The sequence below is a fragment of the Ambystoma mexicanum genome, chromosome 3q, assembly GCF_040938575.1.
Source record: "Ambystoma mexicanum isolate Mex_15411 chromosome 3q, UKY_AmexF1_1, whole genome shotgun sequence".
NCBI classification, from domain to species: Eukaryota; Metazoa; Chordata; class Amphibia; order Caudata; family Ambystomatidae; genus Ambystoma; species Ambystoma mexicanum.
The window spans coordinates 644,699,871-644,726,209 of record NC_090926.1 but is presented as its reverse complement, the minus strand read 5'-3'; the positions used below and the strand labels follow the sequence as shown (position 1 = coordinate 644,726,209).

At 51.9% G+C, this 26,339-nt stretch overlaps 2 protein-coding genes across 2 annotated transcripts in view; one reads left to right on the top strand and one right to left on the bottom strand.

Moving 5' to 3' along the window:
* The window catches only part of LOC138582848 (general transcription factor II-I repeat domain-containing protein 2A-like), a 343,390-nt gene that overhangs the window by 131,567 nt on the left and 185,484 nt on the right, over window positions 1–26,339 (bottom strand). The gene's annotated exons all lie outside the window — the stretch shown is intronic.
* The window catches only part of LOC138582849 (ketosamine-3-kinase-like), a 394,390-nt gene that overhangs the window by 299,410 nt on the left and 68,641 nt on the right, over window positions 1–26,339 (top strand). Inside the window, exon 5 of the mRNA XM_069654536.1 lies at window positions 14,636–14,758. Within this exon, the coding sequence (XP_069510637.1) occupies window positions 14,636–14,758 (123 nt within the window). The remainder of the gene's footprint in view (window positions 1–14,635; window positions 14,759–26,339) is intronic.

Genomic DNA, 26,339 nt, shown 5'->3' with positions numbered 1-26,339 from the left:
AGGGATTGACCGCGAAATTGAGAGGGTGATTGGAGCATGTACTGATTGTGTCAAATCGGGAAAGAATTTGTTAGCGATGTCCGAGCCGATGGGAAAGGTAAGTGCACCTGAGGGAGTGTGGCAGGATTTAGCGATGGATGTTTTGGCCCCGGTTGACATGGGTGCGGGTCCAGGAAGATTTATCCTTGCCCTGGTTGATACCTTCTCGAGGTGGACTGAGTTCAAGATCATGAGAGAAGTGACATATCAGCGTATCATAAAATTTTTATTAGGCGTATTTGAGAGGGAAGGCCTACCCAGAAGTATTCTTACGGATAATGGCCCGCAGTTTACGGGGAATTTGTTCCAAGAATATATTGATAAGTGTGGGATTGGGCACAAAAGAACTCCTTTATATTATCCCCAAGGAAATGGTATGGTCAAAAGAGTTAATCGATGTATCATGGAAGCTATCGAGGAGCGAATGCATGTGGTCTAGACAGGAGAGTGGCTGTGAGAGAACGGTTATACGCATTGCTGATGGCTCCAGGTCTTAAAACAGGTGTAAGCCCTTTTGAATTTATGAGAGGCCGAAGGGCGAACACTTTGGTATCGCCAGCTTGGCTGGGCAGAGCAAGAGAGACGAATGTGGTTGTGGATGTTGTAAGAAGAAGGATGGATGCACGCAAGGACAAATGGGTGAAAAAAGTTAATGAAAAGCATCCAAGAAAAAGAACCGTGGTTGAAGTAGGAGATTGGGTTCGGATAAGAAGAGCTGTGGTTTCAAAGAAAGGTGAGCCTCTTTATTCTGACCCTGTTAGAGTTGTGCGAGTCTTCAGAAATGCTGTGGGGTTTGAAAGTGGTCAAATCTGGAATATGTCTAGAGTTGCGAGGATAAATAGATAGGTCGACATGGCAACTGTGTGTATAGTTACATTTTTTTTTAAACAAAGAAACTATTTATTTTTTTTATAAGGGAGGGGGGTGTGTTGTATAAATGACAAGTTATGTAGTGTATCTGACAAGAGGAAAAGACTATGGCTGGATGAGGTAGGCTCATTCCAGAATGAGCATGTGAGGTAAACTCATTCTGGAATGCAGAGTTCCTTATCTTGTTATTGCTCAAGCTTTGACAGTTAAGCATTGGTTGTTGGATGTGTTGGGGGTCTTTATCAGATGTCTTTTATTCAGTTAATAAAGCCTTTGTGAAACTTACTTATCGTGGTTCCTGGCTTACCACTTCTGGCCCGAATTCAGAGCTTTGACTTTGTTAGGACCAAGAACAGTGACCACAATATAATGATCACAACATGGAAATCCATTCGCTCAAAACCCCTATACATGTCGGCAGAAGTTGAAAGTTGCAATGGAAATACTCGGCTTAGATTAAACGAAAATGCCATCAAGTCCCTCACAGTTCAATATCAGAGGATACCTACGGAAGACAACTTTGTGCAGTCAGGAGACATAGGGCCTCATTACGAGTCCAGTGGTAACTGTGCCTGAAATTCTGGCAGGTTACCGCCGGACTCGTATTACCATTCCAACTCCATGATTCCCTGAATTACCGGGGCATTACGACCCTGGTGACCTGGGAATTCCGGAGGCGGAATTCAGTAAATCCCCATTCCCATTGAGTCCGATAGGACTCAATGGGAATGAGGAAGTGGAAACACTGGCACCATCTCGTGATGGTGCCGGTGTTTCCACGTCCACCGGCAGGCGGGTGGTGTTAAATGACACCTCCCGCCTGCAGAACTCGAGATCACCTGGTCCGGAAACAACGTAGCGGCGGGTTTACCGCCACCGTTATTTCCAGGCCGGGTGACTCGTAATGAGGCCCATAGACTATCACCCATTACTAGCAGTCTATAAAGTAAACAAAACACAATCTTCCGACATTCGAAAATCAAATCTCCACGTCTTTAATCAGACATTAATGGACAAGAGAAGAGTTTTGAGATACACAAAACGGGGGGCCAAAAAATCAAGAAACCCAAACTTATTAACAGAGGCCAAAGCCATGGAGAAAACCTACAAGACCTGGTTACACTGTCAACGACATCACTTGTATCAAGCTGACTCGGTAGCGATGCTCTGCACTCTGAGTGGGAAGAGTTCAAGGCACTTCTGGACGCTTATAAGATGAAGTGCAAAAGACACAAATACAGCCTTGCAGAACAGCGTGGCAGAACACACATGGGTCACTCACTTTATGGAACTTTATAAAAAAACGGAAAATTAAGTACTAAGCAGCCCTTCTCACACTGAATCGGACTGGAAAATTCCAGTAGACGTGGACCAAATAGCAATAAAGATCAGAAAGCTAATTAATTCAAGAGCGGCAGGTCCTGACGGGATAACTAATTTCGACCTGAAAAAGTGCCCGGAGGTGTGGGCCTCAATTGTAAGTGCAGTTTTCCAGAATTGCATAGGAACAAGAGAGATCCCATATTCATGGAGGAATGCACACGTAGATCCCATTTTTAAAAAGGTGCCAAAGATGACCCTCGTCACTATCGACCCATCGCACTACTGGATACCATTGGGAAAATGTTTGGAGCCATGGCTCTCGACAATTTACAGGAACGGACAACGGAAACAGAATATTAAGACCCCCTGCAGGCGGCCTTTGTCCAAGGCATGGGCACCACGGCTAATATCTTGCTGTTAAGTTCTTTAAAGGCGAAAGCACTGGAGGCAAAACCCTGTGTTTTGTTAGTATTCATTGACCTGGTCCCGGCATTCGACCAGGTCAATAGGGAAATCCTGTGGAAGAAGCTGGTCCAACAAAATTGCCCAGGCTCAATTCTTGAACCGATAAAGGCCCTATATTCTCAAGATACACCGTCCTTTCATCGTGGGATGAAAGGACGCTGGGTTTTTCACCGTTGTCATTTCAACGTGAAAACTCATCGAATTTTGTAGGGGGGTTAAAAAGAATATATAGATGGGGTGTGGGTGTTCAGGGATAGTCAAATAATTAAAGGGGATGAAAATAAAGAAAGAAAATTAAAAACCGATGAGTTTTCATGTTGAAATATCAACGGAGAAAAACCCATCGTTGTTTCATCTTGCGATTAAATGACATGGAACCATTCTCAAACATCGATGAGAGTGCGACTGAACAGAGCAGGCCTTTTATCAAGAGAGATAACCACAGCACGAGGTGTTAAACAGGGCTGCCCTCTAGCCCCTGCACTGTATAATTCCTACACACAGCTTTTCCCTCCACACTAGGAAACGCAAAACCTCCTAGACTACTTTACGCAGATGACATTATATTATTAGACCAAACACCAGTAGGTCTACAGAGACAGATGAACAACTTGATGGTCTACCTGAAAGAAAATAACTTGGAACTGAATAAAGCTAAAACAAAAGTAATTTTGTTTGGAAAGTTGGGGAACGCAAAGTCAAATTTAAATCAGTTTGCCGATGGGTTCCGGTTGGAGAAGGTTCAGAGCTTCAAATACCTAGGTATTATTCTTAACAACAGCAAATCCGAGCTACCTATGTAAGAACATCTTCACGCAAAGATCATAACTCTGATAGCCCAAACGAAAGTTGCAAATCGAAAGTACGGCTGTTTCTCCTTGTTACCAATATAGAACTTTTTTAAAGCAAAAGTAATACCGGCCTTAATCTAAGGAGTAGAAGCTATGCCATCTATACCGGCTTCGATCTGGCAAAAATTGGAAGGACGCTTCTGGCGGAGTGTTTTGTCCCTTCCCCAATCAACCCCTATAGCTCTAATCCGCCGCAAATTCAGCTTAACTTCTATCAAAGCCATAGTGGAGCGGAACGGCTTGATGCTCTATAGATGTCATGGCCACTGGACAGGAACCCCAGTTCACATCCCCTAAAGGGTCCAGTTGGACCCAGTCCTGGTGCCTTTGGCACCAGGGTTTTTCCATTGGGCATGTGTCATTCCATCTCATATCAGTCAACCACGTGTATCTGGGCCGGGCGTGGCCATAGGAATCACTTAAGCTGCACGTGCAGTATCATTTGGGAGTGGCAGGGTGGAACCATCTAGCAGAGAAGGGGGCGTGGCCGGGACCAGGCTATTTAAGCCTGCCCCGCTCGCAGGCCTAGGCTTTGCGTTATTCTGCCTAAGCAGCGTAACACTCACCGCCGCCTGAGAAGCATCTTACCTGTTTTCTAGTGCAACCATCTCGGAGAAGCCTCTTACCTGTCTCCCAGCGAAACCATCTCTGAGAAGCATCTTACCTGTCGTCCAGCGAAACCATCTCGGAGAAGCTTCTTACCTGTCGTCCAGTGAAACCATCACAGAGAAGGATCTTACCTGCATAGCCAACCAAACCATTGTGGAGGCGCAACTTACCCGTTTTCTCCATCAGAACCAGCTGAATCATCGCTGAAGCGTCTCTTACCTGCTTGCAGTGACTCAATCCGCGATCGACCAGAGCGCACTTACCTGGCTTGTGAAATACAACCACCGACTGCACGCCTTACCTGACCTTCAGCTCGGACACCAACTCAGAAGTTCTACACGGTAAGCTTTGTCACGGTTGCAGGCATCCTTCACCCGCCGCCAGGTCCGCGCACCGCAACTCTTCTCCAAGCGCCGCCAGACTATACCTGCAGGAGGAAAGAACAAATAACGTTAGAAACCTAATTGAGACATTTGCTAAGGTCGCGCTCCATCGCATCTAGCACTTAACTTTGGATTCCAACTAGTCATCTTCTTGGGAACACTTCAAAGTCCTCCACCGGCGCAACGGCTCCACTGGGCTGCCATCACCTATAAGGGGGAAAGAGACATTATTAAGCGTACAAACTTAAATCATGTGACAAGACATTAATACTTATATGAACAATAATCATCACAAAGACTCCTACCTTCAAAGTGCTTCGATCACAGCTGGCCTGGGTCACCACATCTATGGACCAGTAAAGCAACTGGGTCATCTTGAAGCGCCCCTGCTGATGAGAAGCAGGACAGAGAGCTCGCCCTAACTATATATCAGGTAAGCCCAATATGGGTGAACGCTTATTTACCTCATTTTGGCACGAAAGGTCTGAGGGGAGTCACGATACCTCCACACCCTTCTCATTGCCTCTCGTGTTCCCGCAGGGGCAGTACCAGCATCCAGAACAGTATACTTGGCAGCAGCTGGGGGTGAGAACTGATCCCGGGGAGCCGAATCCAGGGAGGGCTCCAAACGTGCCCCCACGTCCCAGCAAAGACCAGGTGAGCGTAACAATAGAAAGATCATCCTCCCCTCACCTAATTATTAAAAGTGAAATGGAGGGGGAGCAGAATTCAATGCTAACAACATGGAGGTTAAAAAATAGGCAGCTGCTGGACAAAATAGGAAGTTCAGCGGACGAGCTGGTAGCAAATCCCACAAGAGCCTGCAAGAAGCTATTGGATTTCGATTGGATTGAGACCGAGGATGTAGCCGACCGGTATATATTAACTAAAGACACTAGTTAAATCTCAAGATCAATGTATCCCCGAACGTTTCCTCCGAATTCGTCTGAAATTGATAAACACCAACGAGATTCTGGCCATAAGAGGCCAAGTCAACTCAAACAACTATTGCTTCTGCGGCCAATTAAACCAGGTGGAAACAATTAGACATCTCATCCTAGCATGCCTAGGACTTAAGGAAGAAAGAAATGTCTGGCTAGACCATCTTTTCAAAGACCTTCACGCCTACTGCAAATCGGAATGATGGGCCCTCCTAATGAGTGGCGAGAAGACCCACTGGGGAGAGCAGCAGTGGGCTTCTTTAGAGAGTGGGCTTCTTTAGAATGATTGGTCTGGATTGCCAAAGGAAAAAGGGAATTGCCTAAACAAAGGACTTTGAGGAGGAGAGAGAAGGGAGTGCTGTCCGCCTCGTGCACCATAATACTAAGGTAGTAGGAAGAAAAAAAACAGAACTGGATGATGTACTGAGACCAACGTGAGGCCTTGGCTCAACGAACTGAGGACAGTAATGTGGCCCTTGCGTCTGCTTCTTTTATCCTTTTGTCTGCTTCTTTTGTAAAAACAATTAAATAAAAAAAAATAGTACCTGCCATGACAGTGTTTCACTGTTTGATTTGCTTGTGGCTGCAGTTTATGTGCTACATGTGGTTTTGGTTACAGTATTAACAAGTGCTTGGTGCAAAAACCTACAGCAATCTCTTTTATTTCTTACCAAATATGCCAATCAACCCCACCTCCAAATTTTGCTTTCCATAAATGATGTTTTCAAGTGTAAGGATAACGTAGGGTGCTGTCATAAAATGTGGTATTGTCAATTGTCTGGAACAAAAAGCCTCAAAGAAGCCATGTTGGACCACAACAAATAGGTTTGCCCACCCGGTTTCCCAATGTAGTTCTCTATGTTCCCCGTTATTGGCACGTGTGAGGGTACTGTATAGTGCAGTTGTGAAATGTAGCACTGCAATATTATGTGCATCATTAGGTACCTGGGGCAAAGGCCTCAATGAAGCAATGTTAATTCACACCAAATGGTCCTTCCTAACTCAGCTTCAGATGGGGTCCTCCGTCAAAGTATGGGCTGTTCGCAAGAGTAATGGTGCATTATGAAGCACCTGCCACAATAGGTTCAAGCAGGGTGTGCTATGTAGGGTTTTGACGCGGGTCCCGTAAACCGCCTTGAACAAAGTCACACGGGAGCCGGGATACAATGCAACCTCTTTATTCGTCGCACTTACAGGAACCGTCCCAACGTTTCCCCGCCCCCTCCCTATCCCAACGTCACTTCCCCTTGTCCGGGGAACTAAGACCGCAACGGCGGTCTGCCCACACAACGATGTGGGCGGGCTGCAGAGCCCTCACTAACAACCTGACATCTCCCCCTTTTTTTAGCAACCAAGTTGCACTCTCCTCCTTACTCCATTTCTTCTATGAGTCTATGAGGTTTGAAGCGGCTTCTCTGGGGTCGACCACTGTGGCCAGGCGTTTGCTCAGCCAGGCCCTGGGGTGATGAGATGTCCTCACCTTCTGAGGTCTCGCTCTCCTCCACGTAATAGCTGTCCTGAGAGTGGTCATCCTCACTGTCTGCTTCTCGGTCCGGTGCTTCCTCCATGTAATACCTCTTGGGTTTGAAGTACGACACATTTCTAGTGACGGAGGACTGGTCGGTTCTCTGGGCCGTAATCATCGTCCCTTTCTTGTGCGTGACCGTCAGCAGTTCCGGTGCAAACGTGGCATCCTCCTTGCGTTGCTTGGGTTGCCGCAACCACACTTGGTTTCCCAGTTCCACGTTCAACTCCTGTGCCTTTCTTTTATGATCTGCCTTGTCCTTCATCTTGGCTTTAGCTGTGTTGTCCCTGTTTCTGGCCTCTTGTTCCAGGGGCGTGGCCTCTGCTGCATGTGTGTCTTCCGGCAATCGTGTCTGTACTGGTCTGCGGAACATCAAGTCGGCTGGGCATATGCCCGTCGTGCTATGGGGGGTGTGACGATAGTCCCTGAGGAACTGATAGAGCGCTTGTTCGAATTGTTTATGGAGGATGGTCGCTATTTGCAGGGTTCTTTTGATGTTGGCCAAGAACCCCTCGACCATCCCGTTGGCCTGTGGCCATCTGAGAGTTATCTTCCGATGGTGGAAGCCCATATACCTCGCGAAGTTCTCGAAGTCTGTGCTCATGAACGGCGCTCCGTTGTCGGATTTTATGATCCTGGGTATTCCATATGTGGACAACATGCGGTCCAGTACCGGGATGACACTGGAGGCTGCCGTGCTGTCCACAATTTGTGCGTCCGGGAATCTGGAGTGTTCATCTATTAGTACTAACACATAAGTGCCATTTCTGAGAGGTCCAAAGAAGTCCACCGCCAGTTCCTCCCATACGTGTTTCGGTAGTGGCGACATGTGGAGTGGGTTTGGGTGCGGAGGCGGTGCTACCTGTGCACACGTCGTGCATTGTCCTATGATTTCCTCCACCATCATGTCCAGCTTGGGGAACCATACTTTTTCCCTTAGTAGTCTCTTGGTGGCAACCACTCCCCGGTGGCTTTCGTGTGCTACCTGGATTGTTCTGGTGCGCAGTGACTTTGGGAGGAGTACTTTGCACCCTTTTAATATTACGTGATCGTCGACAATGGAGAGTTCGTTCCGGACATGGTCTATTAGTTTGATGTCCTCTTGGATCTCTTCCAATTCATGCTGTGCCTGATGACGCATGTGTGCCCTTCTGTCTTCCTGTATGCAGTGTCGTACAATTCGTAGAGCCGGGTCTTGTTCTGAGTGTGCAATGATGTCTGCCCACCCCACTGGTAACGGTTGTAGGTGGTGAACCACATAATTGAGATATTCATCGGCGATGGATGGTTGGGAGTTGGCGGGGCCAGTCGGGTAACGCGACAGATAGTCCGCTGGATTGTCTTCTTTTCCAGGCCGGTGCTTGATGATGAACTTGTAATCCTGCAGTCGTAGGCCCCATCTGGCTATTCTGGGTGGCATCCTTGACTTGGGGTCTCCGTAGATTGTATGCAGTGCCTGGTGGTCTGTGATGATGGTGAACTCCTTGCCATACACGAACAGGTGAAAGTACTCGCATGCCCATACTACCGCTAGGCTCTCCTTTTCAGCCTGGGAATAGGCTTGTTCTGTCGGGGTTAGGCTCCTGCTGGCGTATGCGACAATGTATATTTTCGCGGGTTCCAGTGGGTCAATTTGTGTTAATATGGCGCCCAGACCGACGGGGCTGGCGTCCACTATTACCTTGGTGTGCCTTTTGGCGTCATAGTACGCCATGTCCTCTGCCTTTGAAATGGCATCTCGTATCGCCTCAAACGCTTTTTGGCAGTCTGTGGACCATGTGTAGGGTTGATCTTTGCACGTTAAGAGGCGCAAAGGGTTGCTGATAGTTGCGTAGTCCTTTAAGTATCTGGAGCAATAGCTGGCCAGTCCCAGGAAGGAGCGAAGCTCCGTCGTGTTCGTTGGGGGTGCGGCTGAGTTGAGTGCCGCAACTTTCTCTGGGTCTGGTCGCATCCCTTTGTCAGAGAATATGTGGCCGAAGAACCGTAGTGAGCCTTTCCCGAACTCGAATTTGGCCTTGTTGAGTGTTAGCCCGGCCTCTTGCAGTGCAGCGCACACTCTGTGGACAGCTGTGTCGTGCTCTTCTTTAGTCTTTCCAAATACGAGGACGTCATCAGAGTAATTCAGGCAGTTGGGCACGTGTCTGATGACTCTGTGTATTTCCTCTTGGAAGATTTCGGCTGCAGAGGATATCCCGAAGCTAAGCCTTTTATACTGAAATAGACCCAGGTGTGTGACGAATGTCGTGATGTACCTGGATTCGGGAGCAATCTCAATTTGATGATAGCCTTTAGTGAGGTCCAATTTCGAGAAAACCTGAGCCCCGTGGAGGAGGTGTATCATGTCGGTGATCCTGGGCGCCTGGTGCCTTTCCCTCTCAATGGCCACATTGGCTCTCCTCATGTCAACACACAGGCGTATCGATCCGTCCGGTGACTTCTTGGGACGGGAACTATGGGGGACACCCATGGGGTGAGCCCTGAGACTGGTTCAATGACGTTGAGCTTGATTAGCTTGTCTAGCTCCTCTTCAACCTGGTGTTGTATGTTTATCGGAATGCCCCTGTAGTGCTGAGCGACGGGCGGTATCCTCGGGTTTATGTGCAGCTGTACCTTTCGATGTTTTAGTTTTCCTAGGCCTCTGAACAGCTTGGGGAATGTCTGCTCAATGGCGTCCTTTCTGGCGAAATATTTATGGGCCATAAGCTGGTACAGGATGTGCACCAGACCCATCTCGACGGCTGTCTTAAAGCTGAGGATGCACCCGCTGTTGGCTTCCGTCTTCAGGATGTGTAGTGTGATCTTTGCCGCGTGCGATTTGTGCACGCACCATGCTGATATTGTTCCTTTGCATGGGAGCGGGGTTGTAGCTCCATAGGGGTATATGTCCACTGACGCCTTTCGGATCTTTGGGGGGTTGGTGAGTGAACTGTACGCCTGTTCACTTATTATGTTAACTTTCGCCCCCCTGTCTATGAGGAATTCCAAAGGTGTGTTGTTGACTTATAACAGGAGCGTCGGACTGTGTTGGGTGGCTGTGGCGTTGTTGAGTGCCCACACGTACCCTTTTTTCCCTTGATCGTCCTCTGACGACTGGGATTCGCTGCCTGACGGGGATCTCATCTCAATGTACCAGACGGACCGTCTTCTTTGCGATCGCCTTGATCCGTCAGATGGCCTTCTGTCGTCTCTGGCGTAGGAGCTCCTTCGAGATTTTTCTTCTCTCCGGGGTCCCGCCTGGTCTTCTTCTCCTCTGCTTGCTGGTGGGCTGTGTCGTGAGCTTCTCCTTCTCTCCTGTTGTCTCGGTCTGCTGGGTCCCTGTCCCGGCGGATTCTTGCAGACAGCTCTGTAATGGTCCATTCCGCCACAGGCGGCGCACTTTTGTCCTACTGCTGGGCAGTCACCCACGTGCGGATACTCGAACCCGCATCTGTAGCTCGTGGCGTCTGTTCCTTTCCCTCCCGGTGAGGGCGCGGTATGCAGTCTGTTAATGGCATCTGCATTCAGTGTCGGTTGTTGAATGGTGACCTTGCCTAGGCTGTCGAGCTGCGACTCAACTGCGGCTTCCATCCTGGCAAGTGCGAGGATTTCCTCGAGGGACCTTTGTTTTTGTAGCAGCTGCTTCCTGAAAGGCTGTGAGATGCAGCCGGCTATGACTTGGGATCTTAGCGCCTCGTCATTAGAGTATCTATGGAATTCACAGTACTTTAGCTTGATGCGTAGGCGCATCACAAAGTTATCAAGGGACTCTCCTTTTTCCTGTCTAGTAGTATGAAAGACATGGCGCTCGTAGTCAATGTTTGTATGGGGCGTGAAGTATTCTGATAGCTTCCCATGTAGTTCTCCATAGGTGACCGTGTCTACATTCATCAGTTTGCCTGCGATGTCCCTGACAGTGGGGCCTACTGTCATGAATAGGGTGTTTTTCTGGGGCTGGGTGCCCGCTTCATCAAACTCGTCTCTTTATTGTACAACAAGCCACGCTCCAACGTCATCGTAAGCACGGCAAAATCCGCTCCCATAGAGCTCCAACGTGGCACCAGACAAGGTTGCCCGCTCTCAGCACTCATCTTCGCCTTGGTAATGGAACCGTTGGCCTCCAACCTAAGAGAGCACAGACAACGAAGAGGACTCACTATTGGACCACACAAGCTCATTACATCCCTCTACGCAGACGACGTGGCACTGTTCATTCGCGATCCCGAAGAAAATCTGAACCCGGTTATGAGGGAAGTAGTCAAATTTGGGACAGCCTCCGGCCTGAAGGTCAATACAGCAAAGTCCATTATATTCCCTTTGACCCCTGCTACTAAACCATTTGCTGATGACTTTCAGTTCACATGGAAAACGTCCAAAGTCCGATACCTGGGAGTCCAAATGTCCCTGAGTTACCACGAGGTGTTCCGCGACAACTACGAAGAGGTAGTCAAGTCCCTCCAGGATAAAGTGACGCGGTGGAAGTCCCTACCACTAACGCTCTGGGGGAGAGCTTCCCTAGTTAAGATGGTGATTCTTCCAAAATTGCTGTATCTATTCACCAACATCCCTATACTGCTATCCCAAACCTTCCTGAAAAGACTGAAGAGCATGGTTCTTGAGCTGCTTTGGGCGGGCAAACCAGCCAGAGTGGCACACGCAACACTGACACTCCCAGTGACGAGCGGAGGTCTTGCCCTCCCAGACCTGGAGAAGTACTTCTGGGCAGCGCAGGCACAATTCCTCAGCCACTGGTACGCCACCCAAACAATCAGACCTCACGTGCAGGTGGAGCGAGCCCTGGCTACACCAAACCTGTTAACAGCGGTCGTGTTCAGCCAAATTCCCGTTCCCAACCACACCATGAATGCAATGCTCTCAACGTACAAAGTCTGGAAGAGACTAGCTCAAAAATACGGGGTACAAACACGATACTCTCCCCTATTGCCCGTCAAGTTCATACCTGGGTTTCCACTGACATCTGAGAAAGTATTTCATCAGTGGGTTGACAAATTACGAATAAAGACCCTAGGAGACCTCTTCACAGAGAACGGCTTTCTAACACCACAGCAAGCAAAATTGAAAGGCGGCAACACCGCACTTGACGTATTCCTATATTTCAGGACCCGGTACACTTTACAAGCTCTCATGCCGGACTTCCCCCGACAACCCCCAACCTGGCAACTGCTACATAATGCCATACATGCGCAAGGCGAGGGCAGGTTGGTGTCGCAAATCTACAAATCCATCATTATAGATACGACACCTAACCTTATCCCGGCAAAGACCAGATGGGAAAGGTCCCTCCACAGAACTATTCCAGACGAAGACTGGACCTACATCATGAAACAGACACAAAGAATAGCTCTCAACTCTCGCCTTAAACTTATTAATTTCAACTTCCTCCACCAGACCTATCACACACCAGCAAAAGCTAAAAGGCACCACCCTGAGGCGGCTGCGAACTGCGAGAGATGTGGGACACAACCAGCAGACTTCGTCCACCTCGCATTGGATTGCCCCGATATAACACCTTTCTGGAGCCAAGTCTTAGAGACGACAGCGGCAATAATTGGAGAGGAGATACAGCCAAGCAAAACTGCAGCCTTACTTGGAATGACAAATTTACTCTCCGCCCCGTCAAGGAAATTGGCAGGACTCCTATTGACACTTGCCCGCAGGAGAGTAGCCATGGCCTGGGGTCGCGGCCCCCCTCCATCATTCTCCGCCTGGCGCAGGGACATTCTTTACTGCCAGGATGTGGAAACGGACTTTATCAAATCACTACCCTTACACGCCCGCCCACCTGACATCTGGGGCCCATTGGTACAATTCCTGCTAAATGAAGCTGAGGAGACACCTGACCTTCGAGTAGACACCTCTGGCACAGGAACAGTCCAGCTGTGAAGACACAGAGCTAGCAGAACCGTCCACATGTCTCAAGTAACCGGAACAAGACAGCTCAACCAAAGGAGTCACAAAATTGAGCGGGGAGACGGGGGGGAGGATAGGGTGGGGGGAAGTGGGACGTGGCGCAGAGTTAAATCCACCCTAATGTGGGTGTGTATTTGTTTTGTGTTCCAAAAAATCAAAAATAAAGGTTTAAAAAAAAATGAATAGGGTGTTTTTCAGCATCGCGTCATCGGTCAAACCGATTGCCCCCGTGTAAAATTTAAAATCCCTGAGCCATATGACCCATCTGGGTCCTAGGTTGGATGTGTCTCTAACATCAAAAGGGCCCGGTAATGGTAAGTTGTGAGCGGCGGTACCTGACGTTGGTGCCTGTAGGGGGCCATCAGCCACGGCTCCAGATCCGTCCGATGAGGAGGCTACGGGGCTCGCTGGGGCCGACATGTCCGCTGTAGCTGTGGTGGACACCAGGCACTCCTGTGCAGACTTCTGCCGTGCTGTCAGTAGCCCTCAGCACGAGTTGGTGGTGTGCAGCCTCTTCACGGGCTGTTGCGTGTCCTTTTGAGCTGTCCCCTGGGTCCCTGGCACTTCTTGGGGCCTCCCGCCGATTGTGGGTTGATGTGAGAGGGGGTGGGGGGGGGGACCAACGCCTGCACCTGCCAGCGGGCCCGCGTTCGCCTCACAGAGCGCGAACACGCCCGCTCCCCCGCGGTGTTTGTGAGGGGCCGCTTCCCTCCTTGGCACTCCGTGCGTGCGGCAGATCCGGTGGGTCCCTGTATCCGTGAGGTGCGCCGACGTGCCACGCCGCTCGACCGCGGGCCCCCGTGGCACTCCGGGCCTTCAGAGCGGAGGTGCGCCGACGCGCTACACCCGCTCGCCTGCGGGCCTCCTGTGTGCGCAAGTGGGTACGGTGTACCCTTCGTCGCCAAATGTAGGGTTTTGACGCGGGTCCCGTAAACCACCTTGAACAAAGTCACACGGGACCCGGGATACAATGCGACCTCTTTATTCGTCGCACTTACAGGAACCATCCCAACGTTTCCCCGCCCCCTCCCTAGCCCAACATCACTTCCCCTTGTCCGGGGAACTAAGACCGCAACGGCGGTCTGCCCACACAACGATGTGTGCGGGCTGCAGAGCCCTCACTAACAACCTGACATGCTACATCATATTAAACAGTCATGCATTACTCCACCACTGAACCAAACTTTCAAAGTTGTTGTAATGTGCAAGCGTAATGTAGAAAGCTGCCATGCAATGTAATGCAGTCTATCAAGAGCATGTCCCAAAAACTGTAACACATTACACAACAGCCCAGGCTTGTGCCATGCCCAACCAAAAGTCTACTGTTGCCTGCATATAGCTTTTACTTCAAATGGTAGTTTCCTGAAGTGTGTTGCACAATTTCTAAAAGACAGTTCAAGTGACTGGTGCAAGATCTTGGTCTACACATTCAGATCTATCTCAAGTTCTGTTCTGAAATACACTTCCCTGGGTCAGCTGTAGTAATAGTGGCCAGCGCAATGAGTATGTCACAACCGCCATCAGAATGTATATCACGCCGTCTAAAAGCAAGAATAAATAAATAATTATCATGCTCTGTTTCTCTCTGCAACTGCTAGTAGAATTGATGGCTTTCGTTTACAATCCAGCTGCATATTCATGATACTCAGTAGGGTGCAATAAGGATGGTCAGGGGTTAGGACATGAACAATATTGTTTTGTTTTTGGTTTACTCTACCTCAGGTAAATGATTGGCAAAGTGACTGGGTGGCATTTTTTGCAAGGCAACGAATCCAGCCGCAGATGGAATTGGTCGAGGAGCGGTCGGGTGACCGTGAGGCAAGGGAATTGTGGGCACACCTCCAGGTAAAGAATAACTACATTGTTTCATTTTCTGTCCTCATTATAACACTAGTGAAGATTAAAAAAATAAGCAAAAACATACAGAATTAAAGGAAAAATCAAATCAATCAATTTCTTGGTTGATCAGATAGACATGTTTGGGCTTGTGAGAGGGGTTCGGTAATTGACAGAGTACCTAAGGCAGCAATATTGGTATTTTATCACGCCATACAACATCCTCTGTGCACATTAGCATCAAGAACCAATCTATTTCAAGTCTCCTAATATAGCCTCTATTTATCCCATTTCGCAGTGAATGTATTAATTCTGTTATGATGTGTGTAAATGTATTCTTTCTTGTAAGAAATCTCCCGTACTTCACATAGCTAATTCATAATGGGCGGGCAAGTTGTCTATCTAAGCTTTTGCATCAATTAGCCTTGTTGTAGCTCTCAATGAGTACATAAGAGTTTGGCCCTTTTGCACCCTTTTCTCCTATTTGACACCAAATATGATTAATTCTCAATAAGGTTCTATTTCTTGTTTTATTACTGCACTAACCAGAGCAGAAATCCCTGTCCAGTACTTTTAAATATCAGGTAGGCTTTCATCATTGTATAGTTTTGACATTTGCACTTCTATAGCTAGGAACCTGTCCCCTATAGCTACTTCCACTTAAATAATTAGACAGAACAGTGATATGAATTAAATATTGTCTTATACAGTAGTCTCTTAAGGTTTTCAAGGATCAAAATATTATGCATTGTGATCAATGATTAATCTAATTTGCTCACAGCGTTCTAGCTTTCTAATTCCGGTACTGACTTTTAAGATCTTTGTATGGATTGCCCTACAACATATTGCTATATGCTTGAGAGAGTTGTGCAATTGTGGTCATGTTGGTATTCATTATTAGATCAAATTGCCTTTGTACAAATGCATACAATTAAATACCATACCACCAGTGTTCTCGCTTATAATGTTCAGTACCCTATTACTCATTGCCACACATTAATAAAAGATAAATCTGGGTAATACCTATCCTCCTCTGTGAAAAGGTAGGATTACAAATGTCATTGCTTGCCTTGTTTGTCCACTTAGATCTGTTAACCAGCACTTGCAACTGTCTGCACCTTGGACCTACTGTGTTAAAGTTCTGAAGAGAGTCAGGAATCAAGGCATAATCATTTATATGACTTTAAGAGCCCAGCAGCGGGTGTGGCATCCTCCCAGCAAATCGGGAAGCTTATAACAGAGTCTTTACCTCATGTTAAAGCCCTTGTTTCAAGCCCCCTTTGGGAGCGGAATGCAGCCATCTGCCCTGCTGGGACGAAGGTAAGTGTGCCCTCACGCCAACCTGCTTTCCCTCCTCCCCACTCCCAATTTCCACATCCCTAACTCATGCTCAACCCACTTACCTCGAGCTCCGTTGTTCCTCGTGGCTGCTGGGAACACTCACAGGCCGATTCATGGAATAATTAGCGCGGCGCAAGTGGCCAAAAACGTGCGATTCGCAGTGGAATAGCGAAAATCGCAGTACAAGTGCGAAAATCGCACGAAAAGCAGCGCACATCGATTCATGGAAGGCCGTGCGCGAGAAAACCATTGGATGTGCGCTAAAAAAGTGCGCGGCGCACGTTGGCGCACAGGCCATCTAACAGCGTGCGCCAGGTCACAGCGAAAATCGCACAGGCCACAGCGAAAATCGCACATAGCGCGGCACACACAACAAAAGTAGGCGGAACACGGGGCGTAACACTCGGAATGGGGAACAACTTGCCAAAATGTGGGCGTCACGGGGGAAGTACAGGGTGCAAGTGCGCGGAACGCCCACACGCTCGCCTACAACACGTATTCATGGAATCGAATAGGGCAAAAAAGCGCACGGTCAAACCAGCGCACAGGCACAAACACGACCGCCACAAGAAAGCAGGCGGTAGCGTCTCAGCGCCTGTAATAAATGTGCGCCAAAAGGTGCGCCAACAAATAGCACCTATATACAGCCATGATGAATGTCCTATACTGTGGCCCTCCAGGACAAATGACGTGCAAAGGGGTACCCACAAACACGGACACCCGCTGACTGAAAAATAACGTGTGCGTGTATTACGGGGTGCGCGGAAAGTCCCACACGCGATTTGGCTGGGTACGTGGATCTCAGGGGTGCGCCGGAAGTCCCACACGCGATTTGGCAGGGTACGTGGATTTCAGGGGTGCGCGGGAAGTTCCACACGCGATTTGGCCGGGTACGTGCACGGGAATTTACACACGCGACTTGGCTGGGTACGTGGATCTCAGGGGTGCGCGGGAAGTCTCACACGCGATTTGGCAGGGTACGTGGATTTCAGGGGTGCGCAGGAAGTTCCACACGCGATTTGGCTGCGAATGTGCACTGGAATTTACACACGCGTCTTGGCTCGGTACGTGGATCTCAGGGGTGCGTGGGAAGTCTCACACGCAATTTGGCAGGGTACGTGGATTTCAGGGGTGCGCAGGAAGTTCCACACGCGATTTGGCCGAGTACGTGCACGGGAATTCACTCACGCGATTTGGCTGGGTACGTGGATCTCAGGGGTGCGCAGGAAGTTTCACACGCAATTTGGCAGGGTACGTGGATTTCAGGGGTGCGCGGGAAGTTCCACACGCGATTTGGCCGGGTACGTGCGCGGGAATTTACACACGCGATTTGGCTGGGTACGTGGAGCTCAGGGGTGCGCGGGAAGTCTCACACGCGATTTGGCAGGGTACGTGGAATTCAGGGGTGCGTGGGAAGTTCCACACGCGATTTGGCCGGGTACGTGCGCGGGAATTTACACACGCGATTTGGCAGGGTACATGGATTTCAGGGGTGCGCGGGAAGTTCCACACGCGATTTGGCCGGGTACGTGCGCGGGAATTTACACACGCAATTTGGCTGGGTACGTGTATTTCAGGGGTACGCGGGAAATTCTACACGCGATTTGGCTGTGTGCTCCCAAGTATTCCCTGTACATCCTCCACGGCCCCTGCAGGCAGCCGACATCACAGGGGACTACCCTGCACACCTGCTCATGTCACCCAGCACCCCCACCCCCCAGCATCCAGGGGCAGCCTCCACCAGGCCCCCACCCATGTCTCCCACCACCCCACCCCCCAGCCACCATGGGCAGCCCCCACCAGGCCCCCACTCATGTCTCCCACCACCCCCACCCCCAGGCAGTGCAGGGGCAGCACCACCAGACCCCCATTCATGTCCAACTCATGTCTCCCACCACCCCCACACCCCCAGCATCCAGGGGCACCCTCCACCAGGCCCCCACTCATGTCTCCCACCACCCCCACCCCCAGCCACCATGGGCATCCCCCACCAGGGCCCCACTCATGTCTCCCACCACCCCCACCCCCCAGCAGTGCAGGGGCAGCCTCCACCAGGCCCCCACTTATGGCCCCTATCACCCCCACCCCCCAGCCACCATGGGCATCCCCCACCAGGCCCCCAATCATGTCTCCCACCACCCCCACCCCCCAGCAGTGCAGGGGCAGCACCACCAGGCCCCCACTCATGTCCAACTCATGTCTCCCACCACCCCCACCCCCAGCCACCATGGGCATCCCCCACCAGGCCCTCACCCATGTCCGGCACCCACCCCCACCTCCCAGCGACAATGGGGAGCCCCCACGAGGCCCCACTCATGTCTCCCACCCACCCCCACCCCCCAGCATCCAGGGGCACCCTCCACCAGGCCCCCACTCATGTCTCCCACCACCCCCACCACCCAGCCACCATGGGCATCCCCCACCAGGCCCCCACTCATGCCTCCCATCACCCCCACCCCCCCCAGCAGTGTGGGGCACCCTCCACCAGGCCACCACCCATGTCTCCCACCACCCCCCAGCCACCATGGGCAGCCCCCACCAGGCCCCCACTCATGTCTCCCACCACCCCCACCCCCCAGCAGTGCAGGGGCAGCACCATCAGGCCCCCACTCATATCCAACTCATGTCTCCCACCACCCCCACCCCCCCAGCCACCATGGGCATCCCCCACCAGGCCCCCAATCATGTCTCCCACCACCCCCACACCCCAGCAGTGCAGGGGCAGCACCACCAGGCCCCCACTCATGTCCAACTCATGTCTCCCACCCACCCCCACCCCCCAGCCACCATGGGCAGCCCCCACCAGGCCCCCACTCATGTCTCCCACCCACCCCCACCCCCCAGCATCCAGGGGCACCCTCCACCAGGCCCCCACTCATGTCTCCCACCACCCCCACCACCCAGCCACCATGGGCATCCCCCACCAAGCCCCCACTCATGCCTCCCACCACCCCCACCCCCCCAGCAGTGTGGGGCACCCTCCACCAGGCCACCACCCATGTCTCCCACCACCCCCACCCCCCCAGCCACCATGGGCAGCCCCCACCAGGCCCCCACTCATGTCTCCCACCACCCCCACCCCCCAGCAGTGCAGGGGCAGCACCATCAGGCCCCCACTCATATCCAACTCATGTCTCCCACCACCCCCACCCTCCCACCCACCATGGGCATCCCCCACCAGGCCCCCACCCATGTCTCCCACCACCCCCACCCCCCCAGCAGTGCAGGGGCAGCCTCCACCAGGCCCCCACTTATGGCCCCTATCACCCCCACCCCCCAGCCACCATGGGCATCCCCCACCAGGCCCCCACTCATGTCTCCCACCACCCCCACCCCCCAGCAGTGCAGGGGCAACACCACCAGGCCCCCACTCATGTCCAACTCATGTCTCCCACCACCCTCACCCCCCAGCCACCACGGGCATCCCCCACCAGGCCCCCACTCATGTCTCCCACCACCCCACCCCCCGGCCACCATGGGCATCCCCCACCAGGCCCCCACTCATGTCTCCCACCACCCCCACCCCCCAGCAGTGCAGGGGCATCCCCCACCAGGCCCTCATGTCCCCCTGCACCCAGGTCCTCACAATCCCCAATCATGTGCGTTATGGTCAGCCTCCACAGCCAAAAGGCCCTACCAAGTAACCCATTCACCCACATGGAAATGGAAATTACATGTTACACCCCCAATGTTCATAAAGCAAATGAACCCATGTCCGTCCCACACAATGGTTGCAAATGAATGGGAAAACACCCAACATGACATGCATGAAACCAATGAGATGATACCACACAGTGAAGTATGAAAACAAAATTGTATTAAAAAAATTGAATGCAAATTAAATGACACAAACTACAATGGCAATGAAAAAAAGATAAGCTGCATGTCCGTCCAAAAAAATCAAAACTACAAATCCAAATCCAAAAAAATGTTGTTCAAAGTAACATTAAAAATAAAATCAATCCGAGGGAGAAAAATAAATGCAAAGACCATTGCTCCATGGAGAATAAATAAAAAATAAAAAAATAAAACAATCCAATGAAGAACTATGTACAAAACATCCAAGGGTCCATGAGCACAACTGAACAAAGAAACCTACAAAATACCCTAACTAAAATCAAACTATATACAAAAAGTGGAGCAGTGTCCGTCGACTCCAAATCATAAGAAGAAACAAAGGAAACCTAAAACTAAAGAACTATATACAAAGGCGGCGGGCAAGTCCAGCGGCTCACTCTGTGGTGTTCCGGGCCAGGGCATCATCAAACTCCTCGTCTATGTCCCGGAGGCGGTCCTGTTCCATGGCCCCGAGGCTCCGCAGGGACGACGCCATCTGCTCCTCCAACCCCCTGCGGATTGCCTCGAGGCACTTGGCCCGCCTCCGGGCCCTCCGCATGGAGTTCCTCCGCCCTGACCATCGTGAGCCGCGCCTCTTCCGCCCGCCGCCGCTCCGCACCTATCTGCTGGCCCAACCGCAGCCACACGGAAGACACTTCCTGTCCTGGGTCCTCCTGCCCTCCAGCCGATGCCTGCCCCTCCGATGTTGATGGCCCCGAGCCATGATGCCTCCCACGTTGACTCTGCTGCTGCCTCCGATGCAACTGCCTCTGCCAGCACGACGGCATCCAGGCTGATGGAATCCACCGACGCCGTCGTGCACGTGCCCTGCCTGATGATGCCGGCACATCCTCCATCTGCTGGGGTACAGTTGCTGTGGTGTCCACCCCTGCTGGACCTCCGACTCCCGACTGTGGCAGGGATGGGATCCCCACCGAGCTGGCTGCATTGGTCAGGGCAGGTCCACAGGGGGCCCTGGTGGCATCTGGGCCGGAAGACGGCAAGGAGAACGACCGGCGTATAGCCTCCACAGAGGAGGAGAGGGCCGCCAGATTGGCCGACACATGCAGGAAACACCCAAACATGGAAGATCCCAATTGGGCCACGTCGGCACGGTGCTCTTCGTGATGATGTGCGTACTCCTCCCGGGAAGCACGCACGTCATCACGAATTGCACCCGCGCGCATCGCGACCCCAATCAGGACCTTCTCCATACGCACACGGGTCCCCTCGTCCGCAGGTGGAGGGGAGTCAGGTGACATGGACATCCCCTCTACCTGCGGACGGGCCTGGGACGGGGCATCCCTGCTGGTGCATGGTGGTGCACTCACAGGGTCAGGGACAGCGACATGCACAGGCCCCTCCACGGTGACCTGTGCTGCCTCCTGCCCCTGCCCCTGGACTGCACCACTTGCACCAGCAGGGATGCCCCCACCAGGCCCCATGTGTGCCTCAGTGGCGGCCTCCTCCTCCTCTGTGGAAACCACCAACCTGAATGGCTCCTCACCGTCTTCCGCCGTAGCAGGCCCCTGTGGGGGCTCACCCACCCCTTCCACTGCAGCCGTGGGGGCATCCCCGCCGCCTTGCTCCACAGCGCCGTCTCCGCCCTCTTCTTCACTAGCCGCTGCGTAGAGGGAGACATAGAACACAAGCATCAGGGTACTGTTCAATGGTCCCCTAGACAGGAAGCAATAGCAGATGAGTACCACTGTCAAAGTACACTTCCATCATGTCCCTCCACAACACATGGGTCAGTCCAGGCAAAACACACACAGTAACAGGCATGGTGCATGCCATGGACATTTCCATACATGTCCAATGGACTCTTGAAACATACAATGATATGGAACTCACATGCATCATGGGTCATGCCTATCACATGCACACACTTCACCTCAGTCACATCCATCTGGCCTCATACACCCCAAACACAGCGGATACAAGGGTAACTAGGCTGCATCAGTGAATTTGTGCATTGTCACACACGTGTCATGCATCCATGGCATTCCCAAGTCACAGACACGCAGGTCAGGCACACAGACATGGCTACCATATATGTACCTGGCATCAGCACCCATCCCTCACCCCCACCCATGTCCAGGAACAGAGATTGGCATGCTCTCATGTGTAAAATCTGCATAGGGCTCCCCATTTCGCATTTAAACACATGCAACAACCATGTGGTTCACACATCACTGGTCGCACATGCATTACCATGATGTCCCTGCACACATACATGCATACATGGCCTATGTCACACATACAGGCAAGTATCAGACAACCAGCACACCACAACATGCCCTGTCTCACACAGCAATGCTTGGACACTTACCGCTCAACTCCAGACAGGTCTCCCTCTCAAGGATCTGGGCGTGGAGCGCTGGGCGTACGCGTTCCAGGACCCTCATCTGGATGGAACTCATGCGGCCCCGGCCCCCCTCCACGAGGCGCCGGGCCTTCACGAGGGTCCTGGACCTCAAGTCCTCCCAGCGCTTCTTGATCTTCTGGACGTCGCGGGTTGCCACCCCCTCCGCGTTGATGGCAACCACACAGTCGGCCCAGATCCTCTCCCGTCCTTCCTTGCTGGCGCGGGACGATCCAAAGCGGGCATCATACTGCCCCAGGACATGCTCCACCAGGACACCAACTTCGGTGGCAGTGAAGCTGGTGCCCCTCTGCCCCTCTGGCCTGGGGTTGCCACTGGTGCCAGATGTGGAAGTGCCCGACATGGCAACCCCAGAGGCAGGAGTGGGTGGGCAACTGGGTCCTGGGGTTGGGCTGTGGAGCGATGTTATCCCAGTCGGGAGTCTTCTGTTCCAGCAGGGGTGGACACAGCAACTGGACCCCTGCAGATGGCTGATGTGCAGGCACCAAATGACAGGGCACGGTGGCAGCAGGCAGGCAGGCAGGCAGCAGCAGCAGATGGCACGTGGGAGGCTGCTCGGGGCACTGGGGGGCAGTAATTCGGCCTTCTGGGCAGGAGCGTGGTCTTCCGTGTGTTTTCGCGTGGCCAGCTTGATACGGAGTGATTTGGCACGTGAAAATCCTGCACGTCAGCGTGAAATTCGAGGAAAGGCCCTTAGCGCGTAAGCGCGTCAGCACGCATACGCAATTCTATTGGACCAAAGGCCCTCAGCGCGTAAGCGCGTCTGTGACGTGACCCGCACTGGTGTTTCCCTCATAGCACGTGATGACAGAGCACATGTGGAAAGACTGCACGTCAGAGTGTCATCGCGTGTAATTGGACAAAAGTGCGCGTACACGCGATTGGCCTATGTACGTGTATTTCAGGGGTTGCGGGAATTTCCACACGCTATTGGCCTGGGTACTGGATTTCAGGGGTGCGCGGGAAGTTTCACACGCTATTGGCCTGGGTACTGGATTTCAGGGGTGCGCGGGAAGTTTCACACGCTTGCCTACAACACGCACAAAGAAACACGTACGCCAGTAGGAAGCAGGCATACGTCGACCCGCGACGCATAAATTTGCGCGCAAAAAAAATAACAAGCTCAGACGCCGGGATGAATATACCGTTCCTAGCAGCAGTGGCCGTGGGCTACCAAAGGAGGAGGAGGAGGATAGTCAGGGCCAGAATATTCACACCCAGAACCAGCCTTTTCGGGATGCCTGATGACCAGGTGTATGGGAGGTACAGGTTTCCACCACACATAATACTGGACCTGGTGAGTGAGTGGGAGGATGACATCACATCACCCACCCTGTGCTCCCAAGCACTCAGCCCCCTGGAGAAGGTCCTCAATGTACTGCACTTCTTAGCCACTGGATCATTTCAGCGGACAAGTGCCATAGTGGGTGGGGTGTCACAGGCCACGCAGTCACGCTGCCTACACCAGGTCTTCAACATCATCACTGCACGCCCATCAGTCCGCAGGCACATATACCTGCCCAGAACACCTGCAGAAATGCATGCTGCCGCCCTGGATTTTTACGGTGTGGCACGATTCCCCAAAGTGCTAGGTGCCATCGACTGCACCCATGTGGCTCTACGTCCTCCCAGGGCATCTGAGCACATCTATAGGAACCGCAAGCACTGGCATTCCATCAACGTGCAGGTAGTATGTAATGCCAAGGGAATCATCACCTCAGTATATGCTAACTATCCCAGGTCCACCCACGACAGCTTCATTTACCGAATGTCCACCCTAAGCCGGGACCTAGAAGCTGGGCGGCATGGCGATACATGGCTGCTTGGTGAGTATGAATGCCACTGCACATGCATGCATGTCAGATACTGAGTAAGGTCACAACCACACCAATGATACCAATCACCACCTCCACAGGGGACAGTGCCTACCCTCTCAGCCCCCACATGATGACGCCAATTCGGAACCCCACCACACCACCCGAGGTAAGATATAACACAGCCCACATTGCAACCCGGGGCATAGTGGAGCGCACATTCGGAGTGCTTAAGTCACGCTTTCGCTCCCTTGACCGTTCTGGCGAGCAGCTGTTATACGCTCCCCCAGTAGTGTGCAGGATCATAGTGGCAGCATGTGTCCTGCACAACGTTGCAACACGCCGAGGCCTGGCCGTGGACATGGTGGTGGCCCCACATCCCCAACCACATGCACGGCCGCTGCGCATGGGAGGGGAAAGGGCACGGGGGAGGCAGCCCGTACACAGCTAGTGGCTAATTACTTCACATAGAAATCACACCCCTGTGGAGTGCACACTGCCCTGGCACATACCATCTGACAATCAATGATGACTCAACCTGACACTGATCCTGAAAATCTGGAGAATCAACCGTCAAAACCATATCAGCCTGAGATTGTTCACCTGGAAGTGTTACAATGTGTGCATCCCTACCTACACAGACACCACCAATGCAGTTTCGTGAAAAAACACATTCATGCAGCTAAAATGAATACCCACTTTCAAAATGCAACATGAGGACAGTGCCATGTCACCCAACCCATCCCCAGCACCGCCACACGACACACCGTGCCAGGTCATGCTATGTGCAGGTAAACAAAGTAATACCCACAACATGACACAAGTGTCACAATGTACAGTGTCCCTAATTGAAACTCTCGACACCTGAAATGCTCAGAGTAATGCAGGACCAACAACACACTTGAGCAGGTATTTAGCAATAACACTTATCAGCTACTGACCCTCAAAACTACCATTAACATGACATTACGAATGTAAGGAATTAGTAGTCTCACCACCTGGAAATGCCTGCACTCCCACCACTTCCAACTGTACAGTGTTGCCGCCATGTAGAGTTGTAGGTGCACTGCTGCCAACATGGACCCCATCTCCAAAGTAGAGGGTCTTGTGTAGACATGAGGAAAGGACCTGCAAATTAGGAGGTAGACACGGTTGATGAGTTACACATCAATGCAACATGCAGTGTACAACACAACAGCAATATGCACTAGGAATGTATACACAGTATTGACTAGACTACCCACACATGCAGTGGGAGTCCAATGTCACCATGTACGTCAATGTCACTTGGGCACACCCTTTGCAAGCCCATGGAAACGGGAAGCAGGAGGGGTGTGTGTGACAAAAACCCAAGCATCTGAACCAAATACATGACAAGCCTGCATGTGCCCAGCCACAATGCAGCGTATGCCCACAGGAGCCACAGAAGACAACACATTGTCCCAAAAAAAATTAAAATAAAGATAAAAAAAAAAAATCAAAAATGGCCATTAATGGGACCGGGGGGGTTGGGGAGGCCACCCAGGAGGTCCGAGGACAGGGTGCACACCAAAACCCACCTGTGTGGATCTTGCGAAAAAAAAACACCTCCATGGGCTCATGGCCCACACGGCTACCCTATTGTGGGAGTATCACTGCTGTCGCTATTATCACCCTGTGCAGCTGCATCCGGAGGTGGTTGCACTATGGGAGGCAGCCCACGCAAGGCCCTAGTCTGTTCCTCCATGGCTGCAAGATTGCGGGTGTGGTAGGTCTCGTTCTGGAGGATGAGTGTGCGGAGGTCCCCATGCAACAACTCACGGTATGCCCGGACCTCCGCCCTAGTTGCCTGCATCTCAGCTGAGAGCGTACGGGTGAGACGCTCCAGCTGCTGTTCTGTCCTTCGGTTTGTTGAAGCCTCAAGGGCTTCCCTGTGGCCCTGGGACTCTATGGAGATGGCTTCCTGCAGAGTCGCCAGTGCCGCCCGCCTGTCCCTGTTGGACGCCAACATGTCCTCCTTGTGTGACTGGCAGATGGAGTCGGTTGCCTGCTGTAGTCGCTCCATCAGCCTTTCGGGGGGACAATGGAAGTGGCCACCCTATCCATGGCCTGAGCCATCATCTCTGATGATGCTGCCTGTTGGGTTGCCATACCGTAAATGGATTGCTCCCATGTGGTATTGCCAGGTGGCGTACGGCCACCACGTCGGCGGGCACCAAACCTGTCTGGGGCA